The sequence below is a fragment of the Pezoporus wallicus genome, unplaced genomic scaffold (assembly GCF_028554395.1).
Source record: "Pezoporus wallicus isolate ANWC-B61680 ecotype Strahan unplaced genomic scaffold, APGP_CSIRO_Pwel_v1 contig_3058, whole genome shotgun sequence".
Classification (NCBI taxonomy): domain Eukaryota; kingdom Metazoa; phylum Chordata; class Aves; order Psittaciformes; family Psittacidae; genus Pezoporus; species Pezoporus wallicus.
The window spans coordinates 225,778-243,193 of record NW_026641153.1 but is presented as its reverse complement, the minus strand read 5'-3'; the positions used below and the strand labels follow the sequence as shown (position 1 = coordinate 243,193).

General features: G+C 40.3%; 1 protein-coding gene across 1 annotated transcript in view; it reads right to left on the bottom strand.

Annotated features, from left to right (window-relative positions):
- Positions 1 to 8,846: 8,846 nt before the first annotated feature.
- The window catches only part of PTPN12 (protein tyrosine phosphatase non-receptor type 12), a 71,895-nt gene continuing 63,325 nt past the window's right edge, over positions 8,847 to 17,416 (bottom strand). Inside the window, exons 14-18 of the mRNA XM_057422416.1 lie at positions 14,369 to 14,446; positions 12,955 to 13,031; positions 11,948 to 11,978; positions 10,779 to 10,895; positions 8,847 to 10,164 (exon numbers count right to left, since the gene is read on the bottom strand). Of these exons, the coding sequence (XP_057278399.1) occupies positions 10,103 to 10,164; positions 10,779 to 10,895; positions 11,948 to 11,978; positions 12,955 to 13,031; positions 14,369 to 14,446 (365 nt within the window). The 3' untranslated portion in view covers positions 8,847 to 10,102. The remainder of the gene's footprint in view (positions 10,165 to 10,778; positions 10,896 to 11,947; positions 11,979 to 12,954; positions 13,032 to 14,368; positions 14,447 to 17,416) is intronic.

Sequence of the window (17,416 nt, the reverse complement as noted above, 5' to 3'; positions counted from 1 at the left end):
AAGATGACATGCATGCTGGTGTCCTTTTCTGGATCTTGCTGTCACGTATATTTTGGTCTCTAGCAAAGCAGGGATTTGTTTCATTGTCCCAGTAGAAATTCAGATAGGCACAAGTGTGGTCTGCAAGAGAACCTGTACATTTTACGAGTTACAAGGAAGTCCAGAGAGCACGTCACACGCTCCAGATGCAGACAGGATGGGGAGAGAAGCCCTGAGTTACCAATGCACAAAGCATCCAGTTCAGTGACAAATGCTGGTCCCTTCCCAAACACTTTCTATGTGATCTTGGGGCAGTGGATGGGCCCAGGGGAAGAGCTGCCTCCCCATGAGCCAAACGTCTCCTAGAGGCAGGGCTGAGCTGAATCATGGAGCCTGACCTGGAACATCTGTAAAAGAGACCTTTTTGTCTTGTGGAGCCATCCCAGCGTTGTCACCTGGAGAACACTGGCAAGTGCCTGAGGTCCAGAGCAGGCCCAACTTCTTTCAGCTTTTAACTATAATAGAAACTCAAGGAGCCTGAGACCACCCTCCCTGTTGGGGAATTGCTGCCTGAGTTGGAGTTCAGCTTTTCTAACTGGCAAATGTGAAAGGCACAAATGATGTAGTGGTAAATTCAGGCAAACTTTGACCATGACACGGCGTCCAACCTGTAAAGAACTAATTCAGCTGCAGAAATATTTCTGTAGGGTCTGGAAATTTATTTCCAAAATGGGTGTATTTAAAAATAAGATCCACTTGAGTGTTCTTTCCAGCATCACTGACCTTGTATCAGTTCACTGTCTGAGGGCACAGAAAGAGAAAGACCTGCTCGGCTTCGCTTTTCAGGACTGTTACATGTCCCACTAGTCATAAAGTATGATACAGGCTGATTTACATTAACAAAATAATCACTTGCATAGCTTCCTTCTTATCAGTGGATTGCATATCAACAGACATTAAGATAAATATGTGTTCATTACATGGCAATGGTATAATAAACTGCCACTGCTCAAGTGTCACTTTGAGGTCTCAGAATATACGCGTGACAACACATTGCTTTCCAAACTTGTCATTCCTCATTTCTCCACCCCTCTCGCTCACCCCAGGACATTCCAAGGATCAATTTATCCGTATTAGATCCTGACACCAGTTTCTCACCAACCCTGAGGAATGACCTTTCGGGCGTGATCAGGCAGATCCCAAAAGGCTGGTACACAACTGCCTGTTTTGTAGAAACTCAAACCCCAACCATTTGTTTAAAGAAGTGTTTTCCTTGTCCTGCATTCCTGTTACCCAACCACACCTCTCCTGCCCTCCAAGGATCTTACAAAACTGGGAACCTGCTTAACAAGTTCACTTCAACTTTTTATTACCCAAGGCAAAGACAGTTTCTTCCTTGTACTTGCTCCTCCTGAGCTACGTGCTCCTCGTTCTGCCTGACACTGCCACACTCACTTCTTACCACACACCAGAGACCACGGTACTTTATGAACATGTTTTGGCTCAGGTTCTCTATCCAGGAAACTTGCTTCACTTTTGAAGTGCTCACAAATTACTCCCCACAGATCTCGTGACCTGAGTAATGACTCATTTTTTAATTAACTTTTATACCAACCAACTTATGAGTGCTCTTTCAGAAGAGCCTGACAGCACAGACTGTTCACATCAATGGGAAATGCAACCGTCAGTTCCTTATTGGAGTTCACAGTGATGGCCATATTAGTTTTTAATGGTGGCAAATGAAATACAGATCATAAGCTACACCACTGTTTCTTTACAAAATCACCAGCCTTTTGCTGGGGGTTTCACTGTGTTTAGATATCAATTAACATGTGGAATTAGACTGAACCAGACCCAAAATGCCTGCATGTACAGCAAACCAATTGTGTTCAGTGCATTTAAGAGTGAAATCCTAAAACAGGGAGTGCACTGGGCAGGTCTCATAAAACACGTAAGTGATATCAACGTTACCTATTCATGACAAAGCACATGCAGTGAACGATGAAACCATTTGGGAGATGCAGCAGGTAAAAGGAGAGCAGCTACAGCCAACGGGCAGCAGGGAGCTTGCATGTTTCCTCATAGATTTGTGTCTTCTTCCTGCCAGCTTCTCCAGGCTCACTTGGACAAGGAATGTACTTGCAAGAAGTGAAAGCAGCAAGAGAGCTAATTACAGCTTGAAGAAATGTAGCAAAAGATTTAAAAAGACTGATTCATGAACCTGATTTTGAACCTGATGTTTTGTCTTTTTGACAGTAGGCCACAGATTGGTGGGTGGAGTTTACAATGTGATGGATCCGCACACCAAATATCTTCTGGTGAACAGTAAGCAGAGTCAGTAAGCAGAAAAGCTCATCACAGTCTTTGATATTCCATGTTTCAACAATGGGATCCTCTGAATCAAGTCCAGCTCTTCCTTTGACTTGACAGTCAAGCTCTCCATGAGATTTTGGCCCTAACTACTGAAAAGATCAATTTCCTTACATGCCTGTGATCTTTTACATGAAGGACTGTAATTCTGTGGATCAGATTGGGAGCTGTAGATGTGCAAGGCAGTTTCCACATCACTAGCTGGAATCTAGCTCAGTCGTGCTAACAAAGACAGAACTAACTGCTGTCCTTATGGGAGCCCCAGCACTGCAGACACACACTCACATGCTTCACTCTGCAGATGAATAGCCTCATTGAGTTCGCTATGGCTGTTTACATAGGTAAGTTACTCACATAACTATTTGCAGCATTTTAGCCAAAATGCAAAGCTAATTTCTTGCCTTGGCTTCCCCACAGTAAGTTCTTCATTCAGACATGCTATATTTTCAGAGGCAACAGTCAAGTGGTTAAAGAAATCAACTGTTACAGCAACGACAACTTAATGGATCAGAACGGAAGATGTGTTCAGTTACACCTGTTCAAAAAAAGACCATTTACTCCAGAAGTTCAGACTGTGAGATTTGAGCACACAGGCAAACATGTACTCACTGTTTTAAGGCTGTGAACACTAAGCTTTTGCCATGCATAGTCTTTGATGTGATGAAGTTCAGCATTTGGTTCAGATCTTGAGGGTGATTGGGGATACCATGGCACTGCAGGAGAGAACAGTATTTTCTAGCTCTTAATTGATTGTCCAGCACTCAACAAACCCGTGTTTTGATTAAGTGCATGCATTGAAATGGTCAGAAAAAGTCAAAGTCTCATCAGACAGAGCCTGTCTATTACTGTGTGGCAGCAGGACTATTACTAAACACTTTGCAGACTTTCTATCTTAAAAGGCTTAAAACATGCTGAGGGTTCCAGAAGGCCAGTTGGGGCATTGCTCTGGCTTGCACCAGCTACACTGTGTCCTAGTTTAAAGTGTCATTTGCATTTACCCCTGCTTTTTAAGCCCACAGAGCATAAACTTCTGTGGAAGCTGTTTCAACTCCTCAGAGTTGAAGAGCATTTAAGGATCATGTGAAAGGCCCTTTTTCGGTGAAGGGCTGCAGTAATCATGACTTGCTTATACTGCTGTTACTTCTCCCTCAAGCACGGAGAAAACTCTCAAAGTGGTAGCTGCACACCAGTGCATATGCTGGTGTATTTGCTCAGTATAAAGCCAGCATTCTCCAAAGTCCTTAACTCCTTGTTGCTCCTTCAACTCCCCTCTTCAAGGTGATTTTCATTTCTAGTCTTTCTCTAGTCCAGCCCTCTCTTGGTTTTCTCTCTTTGGCTGCAGTGCGACAGGGTTACACTGCAGGCATGAGCTTAATAGCTAGGATATACTATATCTATAAACAGGTATAGTTTTGCCCACTACTGTGGGCAAACCCCAGTTGAGTAGGAAGGCAGCTAGGACCACACAGTGCCCAAAGCTGTGCAGAGCTAGTGGCCACCAGAATTCAGCCTGCACCTTAACCACTCATGTATATTCACATCATTCAACTGACTTGAGCTTTCACTACTAAATCACACCTACAGCAGCTGCAACAATAAATTCCCCAGCAGCACAGTTTGAACGTGGCTCCTATAGCACTGCTTGACATGCTTGGAGGTAAATAGATACTCAGAAAGCAAGAAAAGGCTCTGAATCAACAGAAGCAGGTTAGCCTGGAACCTGCAGCGAAGCAAGGCTTCTTTTGCGGTCTGGCATAGAGGACAGGGCTGAAGCAGTCTGTTAAAAGCCGTGTAAGTAAATGTCCATTCGAAACACAGCTGCAATTACATCGGGAGCAGTTGTGATTTCATGGTGTGTATAGACATGTACTGATCTCACATTCAGTGTCAAGTGCAGGTTTCAAGACTTCCAGGTTGAATTAGTGGAACCCTGGTGATGCTTAACACCTGACTCGGAGAAAAGCTAAGCCCTTAGTTCCAGCCTGTACCTGTGGAGAACAGCACGTACAGAATTTACCAGTATGCAGCTTATTAGAACGTTTCATCTTATGTTTTACTAATTTATATAATTTAAAGTGGTAGACACTTATGCTGCTACAAAAAGCCCTAAGAGAGTAAATCTCATCTCTGAGCTTGTATCCGTCAATGTGCTTATTCAGTCTGATTTACATTAACCTAGTTGGCTCAGACTGAAATAAGGGGTAACGTTCTCCAGTTCTTTATGTGTCAGAGAGCTGAGGGCTGCAATGAATATGTATACAAAACCACGTTGTTTACATATTGTTGATGGCAAAATTCATGATGAACCCTTAAGGAAGAGCAAGCCAGACATGGCTCAGAGGTCACAACCAGTTGTGCTTTGCAGTTCAGCTGGCAGTGGGGCTGAAGTGGCTTTGAGCCAGAGGATTTTTCTGTATCAAGGTTTGAGAGATGCTCACTGCAGGTCTATAAACGTGCTCATACTCAAAGAAAAGGCAGTGAACTGTTTCAGTGTCTTCAACCTTCTCATGCACAGCTCTAAGGGATAATGTGGAAGTGAGTTTTATGCAGTCCACTTGTAGAATCTGCCATACACCTAATTCAGCTCCATCAATTTTCCATTTTTGCCCTCCCTCGACTGCAGGGAGCCTCCAACTGCACCACTTCCTCCCACTGATTTGCCTCTGTCACATATCATTTTCCTCCCATCAAATGCATGCATTTTTTTTTCTCAAGTATTTCTGCTTGACCTCAATTCCATCCTAACCTTGATCTCCACCCTGCTGTTGTCTTTTGCTCCTCCCTTTAAAGCTCTTCACAGTACACGCTTCCATTTCCATGTCAGTGAGTGCACATGGGCCTATGTAATGCTTGAGCTTTTTGCCTCCCAAATTAATTTGCCTTCCTAATATTTGTTTTCATTTTCACCTCCATGACCACTTCCTGCATTCAGTTCCTGAAAGTTCTTGGGCTGTGTCCAATGCAGCTTCTCTGACAAACCACTTTCCAAAGGCATTTTGTTTTCAGACACATCAAATGCGGGACCCCTTTCCTCCTCACACTGTCCTGAAAATACTTCCTGTGGCTCATACTCCTTTCTACTTCTTTCCCATCTTTCATATGCTGTCAGTGCACTTCAGCAGTCCTCCCTGAAGCTTTCCAGCAGCATGGGCGCTCTGAGCAGTCCCTAACGTCACATAGGTGTGCTCTTAGAATCAGATCCATCTCCCCTGCACAAAGGTGTTCCTGGCCATCAGCCGATGCTCCATTTGGCTTTCCTCCTCTGCTTTCCTCCTCCTACCCACTCTTCTCATTATTATGCTTGTTGCCACCAACCCAGCCATCACTGATGCCCATTCCCTTCCAGCTGGACTTCTCTGCTGTACTTCTGTCAGTGCATCAGGTTAGTATTCCGTCAGGTGCTATAGACTTAAGAGGTATGGTTGTTACCAATTCGGCCAACTGACCTGCAACTATCCCTACTATGGGAGAGAAAGAAGAAAATACTTTCAGTTAAATATATCAACATAAAAACAGTTACTTAACTAGTCAGACAAATTCAGTATGACTGCGTCAAAATCCACTTGAACTGTGCATTTGTTATTGCCTACAAGACAATGTTTTGTCTCTGGGTAATATTTATCATGGAAAATTCTGTGTTAAAACTTGAGTTTCTCCATTTCAAGTAATTTGCTGTATTATAAAGCCAGTTCGTATTCATAACTACTTACTGTGACTTGTTCAAATTACTATTTCAAGGTTAAAACTGATCTTTAGTACCCCTTATGTTCCCTGCTGAACACACCTCACAGGCAGAGGCCCTGGCTTTGTCCTTCCCACTCAGAAGCATCATCTGACTACTCTGAGTGGATACGACATACACTTCTTCCTTTCCACCAGTAGCACTGCTCCCGCTGCCTTTGCAACACACCAGCCCTTTCACTCAGGTGCTGTGAAAGCCAGCAAGTCGGTTGCTAAACTCAAAGTACATTTCAAAGTTCTTTATTCTTTTATTCCACCGCTGTTAAGTACAAATCAGCATAGAAAAAGAACAACAAAAAAGCCTTTATGTCTGGGTCATTACACCTTAGGATAACCTTGCCAGAGGTTGCAGGCTTTTCTTAACCCTGCTGAGCTGCCAAATCAGACTGGGAGAAATAGTCCTGTCTGCAGTGTGCTCTGTGTGGTCCAGGCTTATCACCTGCTTAACGCTGATAATTCATCCCCTCCTTCCTGCCAGGGAGCGTAAGGCTTAGCTCTCATTTCTGCCGTGATCCAGCAGTGGAAAGAGTATTTTCAGACTGAAAACAGCAATAATGAAAAAGCAATTTTTATAATGTTTTTTTCCCCTGAATGCCACTCATGATCTTCACTTTTTACCAGGCCATTTCCTTGCTTCAGCAATCATAACTGTTCTTGCTGATTGTCACTGGAACATCCCAACCATCTTACATTACACAGATACGTTATATTTAGGAGTTCAATAAATTAGGAATGGCTGCAGCTGGATAGTGGGTGGTCTGCCCAGCACTGGGCCAAAGACTCTCTGAAGCGTTCAGGCTACACAGAGCTTGCCTAATCTCCACTATGCCTCACAAACACCCTCCTTACCACCATCTTTCACTCCTCAGGTACACCGAACAGCAGATGCTCTAAGGTACAGCCATTGCCCAGCTCTTCCTTTGCAGTCCAGAGTCTGTGCTCGACTTGATGAAAGAGGCTTTAATTGCTGTAGAACTCTCCTTCCACATCCACCAGATAACACAGGAGCCACTTGTCATCAACAGTACAAGTATATTGACACTTATAAAACCCAGAAAACACATTCTTCTCTTGATGTGATAATTTACTGCATGGTTTGTTCAATATTACTACATTTAGGAAATTTAATAAACAGAACATAAGAAAAATAGTGAGGAAACAAACAAGCCAATGCAGTGGTTTCTAATAATAATAGCTGAGTTGAATAGCAGTGCTGGTTCCCTGCTGGGGAGCACTGGTATTGCTCAAGTCAATTGTATGCCCCATAAAAGCAGCACTTAAAGAGACTGAAGACTGCTTTCAGAATAAGTAACATGGCAGACTGGAACTAAACAAAAGGAAAGATTGTTCCACGATGGATTTCAATGTATGTATCAAATGACTTGGTCTACATCTGTACTCAGTGATAACTTGCAAACTTCAGTAATATTCTAAACCCCTTTAGATTCAATTTAAAATAAACCACAGCAAAGAAAGGTCTTGGGTTTCTGCAGAAGCTTTTAAGACTAGATAATGTTTCAAAGTTACGACGTGAAACTATCCAGCATCCAGCACCCAACCCTGTGCTTATCTTTGTGCCACCCACAAGAGCGGAGAGAGGAAGTAATGACATTGGGCAGGTTTTGCCTTGCATTTAAAACTGTCAGCTTACCTGAAATAAAATACGTGAATGTAAGCAGCAGCAGTCAGCTGTAAGACAAGTGTGTCAAAGCATACAGAAATCCGTACAGGAAAACTGCAGTTTCATATTGCTAAAGCAAAGAAAGGCTGAGAGCTTTCTGTGATGAACTCAGTCTGGAATAAGATCCAAATCTGTGCAAATCTAAGGGAAAAAATAGGAACCTGGATGTACTTTAATGAAACATTACCAGATGGCCTGTATATAGTGCACAGATTCTTGTCAGCCTTTGCTCTGAGTGAAACTCAAATGTGGAAAGCGGAAAATCCACAATTTGCATGGTTCTATATTTTCTGGGTAGAGAAATACAGAAATGATCCTTAAACTGTACATCCAAACCCTATTTGGAAATGTTCTTATTTAACAGTTGTTTCACAAAGTTGCAATGATTTGGACTGTCCAGGGGCGACAACAGCCCATCGAGCATTGCAAAACCACAGGAGGTCCATAGGAAAGTCAAAGCTAATCTTCAGTGCAGGGGAAGTGGAAGGGGAAACCATGTTCAGGCCAACTTTAAGACATCCCAGCTGTCTGAACTGTTTATAAAGTAGCAATCTACTTCCTATAGGTTATCCCAAATGGCATATATCATTGAGTTATTTATTTTTAAATGAATAAGTACAAAACTATGTCCATGGGAAGTTAAGTGCATGCAGTTCTTTGAAAGAGCTCCCAGCTAAGCAGTCTGTCACCTGTAGCAACTGCAGGGTGATTAATCCACAGACGAAGACAGTAATTGCAAGTTCTGTACCTTTTGGGAGTTGTAATAGGGCTGCTATCTGGGCATTAGCTCTCTTTTAGCAGAGAGGCCCTAAAGATACAAGTAGTAAATCAGGCGCAATGTTTCCATGGCTAAAGTTCAGATTAATAGATAGTTTCACTACTTTAAATAAGCACTTCTCTCCCCACCCCTGCTCCCCCCAAACATTGCCAGCCAGAACTTTTAAAGTAGTTGTTACTAAAAATAAGGCCCTGAAAGTACAAGATCTATAAACTAAGCAAGACTGCCATCCTTCATCCTTCGGTTTTACTTTGCTTCCAAACACGTTTTTTTCCCTAAGAGTAAAAACACCCATAGTGAGATTTTGACTGTCTTTAATTTAAAGATTGTATTACAGAAAAGTTTAAGTAAGGAATCCTTATAAGGATTAACTCTTGACATAATATATTGCCAAGATACAGTGTAGCTGCAAGGGCTCTATGTGAACCTTCATATAAGTCGCTTTCTTACATACACAGTCTCTGAACAACAAAAATGGTATTTACCATTTGCAGGAGAAGACAGTGGTATTTAAACAGTCCTTTCACCAGTGTGTTCTGGTTTTCCCAAATTAGAAACACGCCGTCTTAAAACTGTAAAATCCTATTATACAGAAAGTTGAGAGAGATTATTTTTCTAAAGATTGCAACTGATGAAACATTCAAATGAAAACTAAAGCGTGTCGATCATGTAGAATTGTTTCTCTTTTACTGGCAGGTCAAATATGCTAGAAATGTACAAATATTTTTGATAACCTAATTCCAGATGAACTCAAAACACTGAAGTAACATACACAGGCTAAGAGAATTCAATACTGTTCCAAGGCACTTACTGAATCTCTGTGACTAGATGAAAACCAGAACAAATTAGGTCTGACAATTAAACAGTATATAATATAAAAATAACCTTTTGCTTACAATTTACAAAATGTATTACAATCTTTATCTCTGCTAACCTGCAATTCCGGCTGTGTGTGTCCAGCAAGTTTGGTAAAAAAACCCAGAAACTATTTTCTAAAACTTCAGGGCAAATAATTTACAAATAAGGTACACAAAAAATTTAGCTCATGCAGAGATTTCTTACATCTTCTGTTAATATTTTATGATTGCAACTTTATCAAATTATATACTTACTTGCCCTGTACATATACAAAATAATGCATACATGGTAATCAAACGTTAGCAAAAAGTAGTCCATAAACACAATCCGTCCAAAGTATTACTATATTAACATATGTCTACAAGCAGCGTGTAACAGGGTTAAAAGACATTAAGGCAATAATACTTGAAGTTACAAAATAAATCATATGTAATACTTTCTCCTAAGTGTAATAAGGCAGGTAGATGGCCCCAGCAAAAAGTTAAGTTGTAATACTGGAATCCACTGTCGTGAACAATGTTTAAGGTTTTGCATGGGATGTACTGTAAGGGTGTACCATTTGGTAGTTAGATCTACACTGCTCTGTGTTAGTCACCCCCCCAAAAAGTGGAATACTATTTTCTTCTAGTTCTCAGTGGCACTTGAATTTTCCAGTACAATTTATTGACAGTATGTTATGTCCATTGGTTCTTGGATCATGTCCATTCTGAAGGCGGCTCTCTTGGTCCTCTGGGCTTTCCACAGCGGTTACCAAAACCTAAGGAAAGAAATGTATTTAACACTTCTGTTCACTCAGACAATGCAGTCTCACATATGCTGGCAGCAGTCAAAAGGATTACTATAAGAGATGTCCCAGTTCTTACAGAGGAGGTTTATTCTCAGACCTAGAAAAGGACTTTGTAGTATTAAGAGTTCTAAAGGAACTATGGCCATTTGAAATACAAACATGAAGAATTTGTACATATAATTATAATTCACTATTTAAACCTCACTTTGACAGTATTTTTCAGTAAATACAGTATTACAGCCTCTGTTCTCATTTGCCAATTTATTTTTCCTCCCTCCTTGCACACCAAAGCATTATTTCTGAAAGTTTTCAGTGCTCTACAGAAATCACATCCCATTTGTCTGATTCTGTGTTTGATACACTCTAAACAACAAAGTGAAGAATGGCTGAATCGCTCAATCTGGGAACAACTCTTTCAGCAGTGCTGAAGAGACAAGGCAGGCTTCTTTGGCTGGATTCTGCACCTCAGCAACTTGGAAAGAGACAGTAGTAGCAGCTATCAGTAGTAGAAGCTACCCAAACTAGTCCTGTTAATAAGTCTGTTTAAATCATCTACGGATTATGCTTTGAATGAATTGTAATACCAATATCTGTTACTTCTGCAGGACATTCTGAAATTTGACCTCTTGTATCAGTGGAACCAGAAAAAGAAATCTGAGGTAAAACATCAGCTGGTGTCTTGTTGCTTCTTTCAGGACGATCTGGAAAACACACACACCCCCCTTACTGTAACATTCACTGAGTCAGCACTGTGTATTTTTCATTACAGCTCAGTCCAGAACACAACTTGCATCAGATTTTATTTACAAGAATAAAGATTTAAAAGCCAGTTTCTAATTTCTTAAAAAACATTATTTCAAAATTGCTTACGAGGCAGATGTTCAATGCCAGTGACACATTCCTGTTTGCCAAATACGGATTATTACATTTTTAGGTGGTTTTTATGGATATTTAAAATCCCATGGAGCACCTATCTATAGCAAGAGCTCACAGTACCATTTAATACACTGATATAAATGCATTCGTTCATGTTCTAGCTAGACTAAAGATGTTTAAGACAACACAAGAAGTTGCTATGTTTTGCATTACTTGTATCATCACCTGATCAGCAAACCTGTAATATTTCTGAAAACTAATTTATGTTAAAAGCATTTAACATACAGCTCCAAATGGACTGTAAAAGCCCATCCAAGTGTACACAGAAGACACATGGCAGAAGTTTACAGCTGAGACAGGTTGCTGCAAACATCAGGTGATAGACTGCTCTTCTTAATGAAGCCTTTTCAGACTATCAAAGACTTGGGTAAATATGCAACAAGCATATATACACACATACATCACTACTGAACTTATCTGAGGTTTACTTCTGCTGTTATGAAATTAAAGATGTTAATTCAGCAAGCTTTACAATTTCTGTTGCAATAACGTCAGAATGTTCTAATTAAGCAGAAATAACACTGTTATTAACATATGCATTTAAATTCAGTATTTTTGGTCTTCAATATTTTAGCATACCCAAAGTTTACCATTAATTTTTAAATCAGACTTGTAACTTGCTTCCTTATAAACCTCAGAGGCTTTAAAAACAGAAGACCTTTTCAGAAACGCCATTTTTTTGGCAATGCACTCAGATATCATCAGAGCAAAAGCCAAGCTCAGGCTAAATTTTGCTCAGTAGGAAAAATGTATTGGGGGGGGGAGCCCCAACCCAAAAACCACCAAGCAAACAAACAAACACTTTCCCATCACTTACCGCGTAGTGCTGGAGAAGTAGTTTTCAAACCCTGTTAATGAGAAATATTTAAAATCATTCTACAAAATCCTTCCAAAATACAAAAAGAACAGCAGAAATTGAAGAGGATGAAAACATCTTCAAAAAATACACACCACCCATGGATACATCTACATGCTCCTACATTGCTGACTTGCTGTAACTGTCAAAACAGCTACAGTAGTTACAGATTTCGTTATCAGAAGCTTACTTAATGAAAAGTTAATTGTCATATTGCAAATTATTTGTAAGATGAGGGAGACTGGTTCTTACGCTAGATTTATAGTCCCTGAAAATTCACATCTATCTTTTTTGTCACATCTTTAAGTGGTGTCTAAAGGTGACTGTAAAATGTGTTGGAGGTGCGTGAAAAAGACAGACATGAATGTAAAGAGGACTTAATATGCTTTTAAGTTTTGCCGGCTCTTTATGCTGAATGACTTTGAGTAACTAACAAATTGATGTGAAAAGGGAAATCTGGTGGGCAGAAAGCAGTTTGTTTAAAATAAATATGGATATAAAGAAAAACTTAAGCAGGCAGTGACAGAGGTTGCCCATAGAGGATATGAAGTCTCCATCTCTGGAGGTTTTCAAGACCCAATGGATAAAGCTCTGAGCAGCCTGGCCCCAGTCCCTGCTTCATGCCATGGGTTGAGGCTGCAATTTTCCAGCTTGAATTATCCTCTGATCAATTAAGGCCAGACAGCAAACTCCATAAAAGCAGCACATATACACTCTTAAAGCCATAATTTAAGGTGTATTAAGAATGACTTTTAAAAGTACTGCTGAACCTGGAAAACCAGACAGATTTTTTTGGAAAGAAAACATGCTCTTAACACATCAGCTCAGCAGCTCAGGCAGAGAGAAAACCGGCCAGTTGTAGATAACCAACAGCTGTAACTTTTCACAGTTAAGTATTTTGCTTTTTTCTGTAGTTCCCAACCAAACAAGAAATGACTGATTAGTACAGACTTGTCTCCTGTACTTACTGTAGGGTCTGTCTGCTGATCATGCAATAGGCTCCACTCAGACTGTGCAATCAGAACCGGCCTCGGCAAAGGTGTGCCTAGGAAAAATTAAATCAAACTCAACATACTCGAGTTCTCTCCATGATGAGGCATTAGAACACAGCATTATAAATGTGCTATGAAGCAACTTCTAAAAGTTAAATGCTTGTAAAAACACAACTCTTTCTTCATACAGAGCGTTCAAGGGAAGGGAAAACTCCACAACGTAATTCAAAGCGCAAGACTGCAGTGTTTGCGTTGTGGATGTTCATTTCCTTCCTTTGGGGGGTCCTAAGAGCAAGAGAATTAGCTTCTTTTTCAAGGATGTTTTTAAAATGGTGTTACACCAGCTGTGCAATGATAGCAGACCTAAGAAAGACACACTAAGTAAAGAAAACAGTCAAGTCAGGACAGCCATACCTGTCCTTTCCTGACATCATGCAAAAACACATTCAAAATTGAAGTGGTTTTACTGATTCCAGTTCCAAAGAGATTCTTACCCCTCCTCTCCCCCCCCCCCCCCAAGAAAAAGATCTGCTTCTTGTGCTCTCCCAGAGAAGCAGCAAGTCCATAACATCCACAGAAAGGATCACTGTGATTCTGAGCTACCTGTGCTATGTTTGCAAGCCTTCGATGTTTTTATGCTGAAAATAACCGTATTAAGTTAAATTACACTAAGTGAATCGTATTTGTTCAAAAAATTTTGAAAGCTTCACAAAGTGACATCAAACAAAAGCCTCAGTAAATAACTATGTCACACTTAAGCTTTTCGGAAGATACCAAACATCAACCTAATTTATCACTTCAATTAATCTTTTGGTATTCTGCCATTAGCAGTTTCATGAATTAAATATGAAGATACAAGCACGTAACGTCTGGAAGTTCTCTCTTTCAGCTGATGAAGGCAAAGAGTAAACTATGTTAACTTAAGCAAACTGGGCTTGTTCACTAGATGCAGTGCAGTATGAAACGTCATCTTTCCTTTGCCCAAGTAAGGAGAATCAGATAAGCACTGTGTTTTCCCATTCCCTACCCAGGAGCAGTAGGAAACAGATAGCTGGGGAATCCCCTAACTGTAATGCATTTCCCAACTGTATCTCATTTCTGTATCCTTCAGACTGAAAAAGAGCTCCACTGAAATCAATACTGAAGTCTCCAATATACTTAAATACCACATAACAGAATGCTTAGTCAGAAAGGGAGAAATAATTTAAGTCTTTAAGGCCTTTTAGTGAAAGCTAAACCTCAAAATAAGCCATTACACATGCTAGATTTCGTTCCAGTTTAAAATCTGCTATATAACACAAGACTAACCAAGAAGCAGGGACATTCAAATACAAAACCAAAATGCATTTCACACTTTATCTCCAATTAACACAAAACATTAAAGACTCACTCAGTTCACTTGCTAATACAAATGATTCTGGTGTTCTTTCTGGGAGAGGGGGAGAGGAATCTTCACTAGCATCAGCATCTAAATCAAAGATAATATTCAGGTAAGTTAAATACACTGAAATTTTCCTCCTAGAGTTTTAGAAGTTGATCTTTTGATACATGAGATCATCCTAAACTTAGTATCAATTTTAAAGCAAAAGGAAAGCTTGCTCTAAATATTATTAAACACTTTGGTTTACCACACTAACACCTGAGCACCTTCAAGCTACCATTACCTTCAAGCTACCATTACCTTCAAGCTACCATTACCTTCAAGCTACCATTACCTTCAAGCTACCATTACCTTCAAGCTACCATTACCTTCAAGCTACCATTACCTTCAAGCTACCATTACCTTCAAGCTACCATTACCTTCAAGCTACCATTACCTTCAAGCTACCATTACCTTCAAGCTACCATTACCTTCAAGCTACCATTACCTTCAAGCTACCATTACCTTCAAGCTACCATTACCTTCAAGCTACCATTACCTTCAAGCTACCATTACCTTCAAGCTACCATTACCTTCAAGCTACCATTACCTTCAAGCTACCATTACCTTCAAGCTACCATTACCTTCAAGCTACCATTACCTTCAAGCTACCATTACCTTCAAGCTACCATTACCTTCAAGCTACCATTACCTTCAAGCTACCATTACCTTCAAGCTACCATTACCTTCAAGCTACCATTACCTTCAAGCTACCATTACCTTCAAGCTACCATTACCTTCAAGCTACCATTACCTTCAAGCTACCATTACCTTCAAGCTACCATTACCTTCAAGCTACCATTACCTTCAAGCTACCATTACCTTCAAGCTACCATTACCTTCAAGCTACCATTACCTTCAAGCTACCATTACCTTCAAGCTACCATTACCTTCAAGCTACCATTACCTTCAAGCTACCATTACCTTCAAGCTACCATTACCTTCAAGCTACCATTACCTTCAAGCTACCATTACCTTCAAGCTACCATTACCTTCAAGCTACCATTACCTTCAAGCTACCATTACCTTCAAGCTACCATTACCTTCAAGCTACCATTACCTTCAAGCTACCATTACCTTCAAGCTACCATTACCTTCACATTAAGGGAGTTGGATCAGTTTGTGTTTTAGGGCAGAAAGAAAAGTAAAATACATTTTCAGTCTAAATAATTTGGAGGGGAAAAACCCCAAACCCTCAGCAACAATGAATACTTCTGCTTCATTCTTTCAGAAACAGAAGACAAGCAGAATTACAGTCTGTACTGCAGCAGTACCATTTGTTTCGTAACTTGCCAAGAACTGTAACCATAGTAGTTACTGTAATTTAATTGCAGTTCATTACGGGTCAGTTTGCAGCCACGGCAAGTGAGTTACACTCATTACAACGCATTGGCTTCTTGAACTCTTCTGCAGATACTGGTAACTTTACACAGTTGGTGCCTACCAGCTGAACTACTGATGAAGCTCCCAAACCATGGTAAGAAGTGTGTTGACAATATGTATGAGCTCTTCAGCTGTGCTGAAGACAGTAACTTACTGCTGATGAACAGTGATTTGCATTTTTTCTTATGTGACTCTAACCATACTTCCTTCCAAAGTCAATACAGCAAAGCTAGACTGCACAATGCAAGGACATTAAGCAATGCTGCTTTACAAGACTGCACTGTAGTTCAGTAAGTGCTATGGAAGCTCCACATAATAACTCTAAATCCCCAAGTTTCAGTCTTGCTTCCCAAGTTTATCTTAGGCTGGCTTCCACACTACTGATAAAGCTAGTGTAGCAGTCTAATGTGATGTTTATTAGCCAGAAGAGTAAATAGGAGCCAGAGGAGATGGCTGGTGCTGGTGCCAGTAACATAGCCTATCCCCAGTCTGTTCCATCTCTGCTCTCAGGACTGTGCTAACGCAACCTGTTCTGGCAGCAAAAGCCCCACTCCAGCCTGCTAAGGAACTTTGAGTACAAATGAAAGGTTTAAAACACTTCAAAGTAGCTGCTGCTATAAGAAACCTCACCTAAGAACTCTATTCTACACAGGATTCATAAAAAGATGGAAGACACTTCAGCTAATGAAGCCATGAAGCTTGCCCTGCCAACATGCCAACAGCAGGGAAAGGAACTCCAATATGTTTTATGTCATTGTGTTCAAAGTGACTTCCCCGAGACCTGCTCCATCTCAAGTTTACTATACAGCATATGAAAACCTTTTTCTATTGAAACAGTCTCTATAAAACCAACAGTCACTGTGGAGTATGCACCAACTGCAAGTGAGTTTTACGGGGCTTGTTTTGGTGTTTTGTTGTGGTTTTGTTGTTGCCAGTTTGTTCTATTTTTGGGGGGTTTTCTTAATTTCAAGGTACAATTACTTTTCAGTTAATTTGAATCAAAAAAAGGATTTAATGACGCAGTAAGATCATGCACACCAACAGTTATGGGTTAAGCAACTTCATTGATGATAACACCCACATCCCCAGCTTCAGCCGGGAGAGTACTGAACAAGCATGAAAACGAAAAAGCCACTGTAAAACATGGTTTAGGATCACCGATGCAAAGTGATCTAAACCTATACTCTCAACTCCAAGATGGATTAGAAGACCTGCAGCCTGAATATAAAATGGGTACAGTACACTAGTGTGCAAAAGGGAACAGAGACACCTTTGATAAGAGATAAATTAAAAAAATATAAAGATTTTAAGCCATTCCTGTGAAATTTGCAACTTCACAGCAGCTCAAAGGCTGTACTGTGATTTCAGGATGTTTCTGACATGCAGTCACATGAAACAAGTTATTGAGTGACATTTCTCCCATTCTTTATCATGTTTTTGACGTATCATTTTATTTGTACATTCTTACGGCATCTACACAGATATGTGTAGAGAGGTAACGATTTTCAAACAGTGACAAACTGTGATTGCCTTAGAAAGGAAGGGAAAATAACTGGCTAAAAGCAGTGTTGGAGAAATACTCCAGCACAAAAACCTACCAAAAACAAATCCAAGGAGGACCATTTGGAGTAACTA